This window comes from Anabrus simplex, chromosome 14, assembly GCF_040414725.1.
Source record: "Anabrus simplex isolate iqAnaSimp1 chromosome 14, ASM4041472v1, whole genome shotgun sequence".
Lineage (NCBI taxonomy): Eukaryota > Metazoa > Arthropoda > Insecta > Orthoptera > Tettigoniidae > Anabrus > Anabrus simplex.
In genome coordinates this window covers 91,180,838-91,188,325 of record NC_090278.1, presented here as the reverse complement: position 1 = coordinate 91,188,325, position 7,488 = coordinate 91,180,838, and the positions used below count along the sequence as shown (strand labels likewise).

At 39.7% G+C, this 7,488-nt stretch overlaps 1 protein-coding gene across 1 annotated transcript in view; it reads left to right on the top strand.

Moving 5' to 3' along the window:
• The first annotated feature begins 675 nt into the window (after positions 1–675).
• Positions 676–7,488, top strand: part of Mid1 — a 218,643-nt gene continuing 211,830 nt past the window's right edge. Inside the window, exon 1 of the mRNA XM_067158351.2 lies at positions 676–2,472. Coding sequence (XP_067014452.2) covers positions 1,513–2,472 — 960 coding nt within the window. The 5' untranslated portion in view covers positions 676–1,512. The remainder of the gene's footprint in view (positions 2,473–7,488) is intronic.

Sequence of the window (7,488 nt, the reverse complement as noted above, 5' to 3'; positions counted from 1 at the left end):
GGCCCACATTATAGTTAACAGAACAGACGCTCCATCTTATCATTTACACTCGTCATGTGTCCATCTAAGTGGTAGTTCAAAAATAGTGAGTTTTATTTTTATTTTTTAGTTTATTATTTCCGACAGAAAAATTACCAAGAAATTAGATCTAATAGCAGTGTGATAAAATTTCTGTGAATACATATATATATACGTCATATATACTTAATAGTTGAATTACTCTATTGCATAGTTCAAAAACCAAAAGCTCGAGTTGTTTAATCCGCGTTACGTATAACTCTGAAAGAAAAGGAGAGATACTTTTTTTTCGCTCGAAAACGTTAAACATTATCAAGCAGAACCAGTGAAGTGAAGGTTCAATAATTATGAAGGACTTCGCGAGTGTTAGCAGTGGATATATGCGCAAAGATTCTTGCCCGGTCGTGTCGTCGCATCGCAAAGAAGACTGTGTTATTCTTAACGATAATATTACTATAATCAGTAACGAGGAAGAGGAAGACAGTGCGTCGTCAAACCCGAGTGATCATCATCATCATCATCATCAACCGGAAGATATACAGATGGATATAGTATTATTTTTTTAATATATATTATTATATTCTATACACGTAAAACACATATGAGTATTATATTGTTACCAAGATTTTTGTTTCGCGAAGCGGGAGTGTGGTGACAGTCGCTCAGCCCTTGGGAAGGGCAGCATGATAACGGATATCGCCGCCCCACGTCGGTGTTGTGCAAACCAGAAACTTAATGCAGCCTCAGCAGCTAGCCTGGTTGTTGTGCTAGTGGCGACCATCAGCGTCGTCACTCAAGGACTAAGGATAATTACCATCCTTTTTCACTTCCCCTACTACTATTTCTACTTCTTTCTATCTTCTCTACTGCTACTGCTCCTTCTCCCCTTCCTTTATCATCCTTGCTCTTCATCAACAACAAAACATCCAACAGTTAGAATCTCTTCCCGACCCTTCCCGAAGAAGCTCACTTCTCCATCTTTAGCGGTGATCGTAGTGGTAGCAGTAGTGGTAGGAAGAAAACTAACCACCTCATTAATCCATTGTTGTTACGCGTATTGTTGTTGCCGTTGTTGTTGTTGTTTTAGTGCAGGCAGTTGTTACACTGGTGTTGGTTACGGAGCATCGTCGCATGATCCTGTTATTGTTGGCGAACAACAACAACAACACCACCACCACCTCTATCAGCATCAGCAGCAGCAACAAAAGAAGAAGTTACAAACATTGTTGGAGGAATCTAAACCACGGCAGGAAGAAAGAGGAGGCGAGGAAGAATCGAGGCAGAGGAGGAAGGAGTTGTGGAGTAGCAGCAGCAGCAGCCCAAATACAGAAGAAGCTAGGACGGAGTCGCAATGCTCTTCCCACAGAAGATTTCCGCCGCTACGTTCTTAGCTTCTCTTATTAATTGTACTACAATAATAAGAAGAATATTATTATTGTTTATCATAACTGCATCGAGAGTCAGAATACTCTGGAACAGGGCTGCAAGTGGACGATGCGACTGGCCGCCGAACCTACACAAACATGGCGGTTTAATATTGTTAAAAGTAGCCTTTGTCGTCATTTACTACTCTTCCTCCTATTTGCTGTTATCTTGACGAGCGCGACGGCGATATCTACTAGCAACAACAACAATAAGAAGAATAATAAGAATTACTACCATGACAGCATTAACATCTTCTTCTTCAACAACAGAACGTCGTTGGCTCTGGTAAACCCTTGGCTGTCGGCTTGCGACATCTCTTCGCCGGCAACCGCAACAGACCTGCAAGGCACTTGTAGTATCGGCGCTATGGTGACCAAACACAGTGGAAAATACAACAACAACAGCAACAACAACAAACAACATGAACAACACACCATTGGTGCTGGCGGTTTCATCCATAGCGCAGGACGTAGTAGTAATAATAATAATATAAATAATAATTATAATAATAATGTTAATAATAATTATAACAATAATAAGAAGAAAAATTTGACTAATTCTTTGAGGAATATAGGGAGTAGCGAAACAAGTGAACAGGGACCTGGTCCACCATCTTGGTGCAAGACATCTGAGTGTAGATCCTGTCGGCAACAGCAACAAACAGATAATAGTAATAATAATAATGTTAATAATAATAATAAGTATTTTACAAGTAATCAGTGCCTTTGTTACTTGGATGAGTCGCACAAGGACCGGGTGTGTGCTAGTTCGGCGGGGCCAGGACGTGCGATGTTGTTACGAGGTGTTCGACTACGACACTGTTGTGAGCATTCTGTGTTGGAGTCCCTCAGTGCTGACGCCTTCTCTGCGGTGATGAACGGCTCAACCGCGGTCTGTTCTTCATACCTCGCCGCCCTCCTAGAGGTCGACCAGCTGGCTTCGGGCGTAACGTGCAAGTTCCGCGAGGTGCTGACCAGGTACGACTGCGAGCAGCGGTACTCCGTCAGATTCGAGTGCTCTCACTGTCAGGTGAGTACCCAACAATTACTCATTGTTTCATTGCTTACAGTCATGTTTGGACCTCGCAATTTTAGGTAGTATCAGGTTAAAATGCAAACTAATTTGATTAGTACGAAGTGTCATGCAACCCGTTTTTCCATAATGTAGCAAAAGTAACATAAATTTTAAGAGTCCTATAGGCAGTAACCCTAATATCTATGCAACCCGTTTTTCCATAATGTAGCAAAAGTAACATAAATTTTAAGAGTCCTATAGGCAGTAACCCTAATATCTATGCAACCCATTCTTCCATAATGTAGTGAGAGTAACACAATTCTAGGAGATCTATAGGCCATACCCCTAATGTCTATGAAAATCTCATAGCAGGTAGTGTCATGCAACACGCTCTTCCCTAATGCAGTGAGCGTAACATAAATTCTAGGAGTTCTATAGCTCGTACCCCTAATATCTATCAAAATCTCATAGCAGGAAGTGTCATGCAACCGGTCCTTCCGTAATGCAGTAATAGTAACGTAGATTCTAGGAGTTCTATAGGCCATACATCTAATATCTATGAGATATAACAGGAAGTGTCATGCAACTCGCTCTTTCATGATGTAGTGTCATCATCATCATCACCATCACTGGTGGTCTGCCTATCGGCAGGTCTTCGCATGAATTCTCCACGCTGTTCTGTCTTCAGCCATTCTCTTTGTCTTCCATTAACTTCTATTCACCTTTACATTGTCCACTAATTGATACCTCTTCCTTCCTCTCTTCAGTTTCCCTTGCAACTGCCCTTCCAATGCTTCGGTTATTAAACAGTTTCGTCGCAAACAGTGGCCTAACCTTTTTTTCTTCCTTTTTTGAACACATTCCAATATCTTTCTCCTTCCCCCACTCTTTTTTATACTTCCTCATTCCTTACTTTTCCTGCCAGCTGATTTTATCCATCTTCCGCCAGATCCACATTTCAAATGCTTTTAGTCTTCTTTCTTCATCGTTTCTCAACGCCCAAGTCTCAGCCCCATAAAGCGCCACACTCCACACAAAGCACTTCATTAATCTCTCCTTATTCAGAGGCCCACTCAACAGTGTCCTTTGTTTCATAAATGTAATGAGAGTAACATAGATTGTAGGAGTTCTATAGGCCGAAACTCTAATATCAATGAACATCTCATAGCAGGAAGTATCATGCAATCCGTTCTTCTGTAATGTAGTGAGAGTAACATAAATCCTAATGTCTATGTAAAGCTCATAGCACAACTGTTCTATTTGTTACTCACTTAAGTATGTTTGCATTCTAACCTATTAGTATCTAAACAGCCCGGACTATAGAATGCCTAGTTTCAGCAGTAGTACCATCTACCGGAGACGAGTGGAAACAGAAGAGGCTAAACACACATGAACTTACGACAGTAGCCTGTCAGTGCAATGCCATTGTTGATAAGTTTTACAGACATTGGTCACTGTTTGTCTCATCACTAGGGCCGCGAATTTATGGTTTTATAAAACCATTTTTAGCCTTTTATTTTAACAGATTAGTGGTCTAACCTTTTATAGAAATTTTGACAAATCATTTATCACCACTGATCTGCATTTAGGGCTGTAACCCAAGTGGCAGATTCCCTGTCGACTTTTCTTAAATAATCTCAAAGACGTTTGAAATTTACCAAACATTTCCCTTTATAAATTACGCCAATCCGTAAGTTATCTTCATATAAACGAATATTTGTCACAATATGTCGTCCTCAATTACATACATTCATATTATGACCTTTGCTACTTCTACTCAAACTTGTTCGTGTTATTCTACGCCATCCCTCGTCTCCTTACTCCAAAGTCTTCCCAGTCCAAAGTTTGCAATATTTTTGCAGCGCTACTCTTTTGTTGAAAATCCCCTTTCCTCGCGTTCATTTGGATTTTTTCCAATTCTCGAATCAAGTAATCCTGTTCCCATGCACTGGAACCATACTCTAATTGTGGTCTTAGCAGAAACTTACACGCCCTCTCATTTACATCCTTACTTCCACCTATAACCAGGTGAAGATATCTCAACTGAGACTAACGTAGAAAAAGAGAATGGGGACGATCTACATCATGCCATAGCATTTGATAGCATTTTATAAGCTGTATGTAGTGATGAAATATATATAAACTATAGTGGGATTTGTTAGCAACTAATTTCCTAGGAGAAAAGTTCAAACATAATGATTAAGATTTACTAAACAAAACCTTGCTTTTCCATCAGTAGTAAAGATAGTGACTTCGTTATTCGACTTCCATTCCAGACTATGTTTTGAAGACTTATAATTCGGTTAAGTCGATTATGTTACTATAAACCTCGCTAAGCAACTTCACTATGCTCTCACTAGTGACAGAAAGGCGCTGAGAAGTGAATCGCTAGCCAATCCCCTAAAGTGAAATTCACTTTTCTTTATCTTGTTGGTAGAAGTAAGGTTAATGACCTACCCCATTCCTTTCTCTTTTCGGTGAATACTGTATTACATGCCCCTTGTATTCTGTCGGCAGACCTCAGGAATATTCTGAACACCTCTACCGCATTAAAATAACATGTGCAGTCCTTGTAAAAATTAAATACCTTCATATGTATTACGGGAAAGATGGATTTTGAAATAATCGTTTTAGCCTTATCATTCAGTCGTTTTTAGGTTCTCTAAAATACTCGCATTAGATTGCTATAGGCATAAAACACAAACCTTCGTTGAAATGCTGTAATTAAAATGCAAGGAAAAAATGCACCCCTCTCTTCCATAATGCAGCAAGAGTTACACAAATTCTAGGGGTTCTGCTGAGCTATACTCCTAGAGTTTATGCAAGCGTCATAGCATAACTGTATAGAGTATACTGTACTTGTTACTAGCTAATCATTCCAGCTCAGTGAGATAAAGATATTCAAAGCCTTGTATTCGAACCCTTCCTTTTATCATCCCTTATTATCCTATTTCTTTTTTAGAAATTATTCCTCCACTATTTTAATCTAATTTCGATAGCTTCCTTCATTATATTCCTGATCGATAAGGGATAATGACCACGTAGTTCTTAAGCTCACAATAAATAACAACCACAACCATCGCCATCTAGTTTCTTATTTATGATAAGTGAAGAGTATAGCATCACAGATCCCGGTGAAAAGTCAGATAAGACATTTTATTGCTGGGCTGAGTCGCTCAGTCGATTGAGGCACTGGCCTTCTGACCCCAACTCGGCAGGTTCGATCCTCGCTCAGCCCGGTGCTCCAATACGACGGCTTAGTGTCGGTAGATTTACCGGCTCGTAAAATAACTCCCGCGGGACAAAATTCCGGCAACTCAGCGTCTCCGAAAACCGTAAATGTAGTCAATGGGGCGTAAAGCAAATAACATTATTATACCACCAATTTTTCTATTTTTCTCTAATCTACTACATTGAATGCCCTCCTTTCTTTGGCAGAAACAAGATAAGTCATTTCTTCATAATACTGAAGAAGTAGCCCAATAATAAAAACAAAAAACCCACGGCACTACAGCCCTTGAAGGGCCTTGGCCGACCAAGCGACCGCTGCTCAGCCCGAAGGCCTGCAGATTACGAAGTGTCTCACCGTCACCACCGCAATTCTAATCACGTAGGCTGAGTGAACCTCGAACCAGCCCTCAGGTCCAGGTAAAAATCCCTGACCTGGCCGGGAATCGAACCCGGGGCCTCCGGATAAGTGGCACGCACGCTACCCCTACACCACGGGGCCGGCAGCCCAATAATAATTTAAAGTAATTTAAGAATACAAAGAAATCCCTGGTAAGATCCAGATAAGTTGACTTACTTCGCTAATAATCTGAAAGTCTTGTGTATAGTAATCTTTCTGTTACTACTGTGGACATGAACATTGTAATCTTGCATTACTGGTAGTGAATTTACGAGCTGCCTTTGTACATGAGAACTGTTAAGTATTTATAGATAACAATACACGAAAGTGCCCTACACCATTATGGGTTTGTCTGGTCCACATAAGAAGAATAACACCTGGATATTATAGGACAAGTCAGTTTTACTCACGATACAAAGCAGATTGCCGGGACCAGCATTTTGATAGCCTAATAAGTGCCCGAATGTGATTTAAAATGAGGGAGAAAGTCACCCAAAATTTTGAAGGAAAATACGTGTTAACCCAAATTAGCAAAATATGTACACTTTCTATATCACCTTCAACTATTAATGAAGTGAATGTAATTTGTAAAGTAATAATAATACACAAACATCAGGGAGAATCTTGTTTGTCCTTTCCTAGACGGATTTCCTATAATTTGAGGCCGAGTTTCAGGGAGTAACAAGTATACTCTACTGCACAGCAATTATGCTATGAGATTTTCAGAGGCACTAGGGTTAAGGGCTATCAGAATCACTAGAATTCATGTTACTACCGAAGAGCGGGTTTGGAAAATTACACTATGCTATGAGATTTTCACAAAAGTTAGGGGTACGATGAATTAGAACTCCTAGAATTTATGTTACCTTATGGAAGAGGGCGAGACGACACTTCGTACCAAACAAATGAGTGTGCATTCGAACCTGTACTGCTAAAATGTCAGAGGTCTACTTGCAATCAAAATAACAGAGAATCTGTATGTCGTTATTATTATGATATTATGCATAATTCTGGATATCACGTGTGTGTCGCGTTCAACGTACTGCTGAGTGGTAACTCCTTTATCTGTTGGCTCTTTAACTTGTCATATATCTCGGAAATGGTATCTGACCATCTGTAGAAAACAGTATATCATTTCACTCTCTAGGGTGTGGATTTCCAAAGAACATAGATATGGGTTGTAGAAGGTTAATTTATTTCAAAAATTTTAAACTGAGTACTGAAAATTTTTATGTTCGAGCATTGAGATCTTCGACGATATTCAGAAATGTTGATCACCCAAATGACTAAAGAACGCAAAACAAAGAAAATGACATAAAACAAGAAGTTAATACAACGAACTGGTGTAAATGACTATCTAACGATACAAAATAAAAAGGCCTAAAATTAGAAAGGGGCAAAAA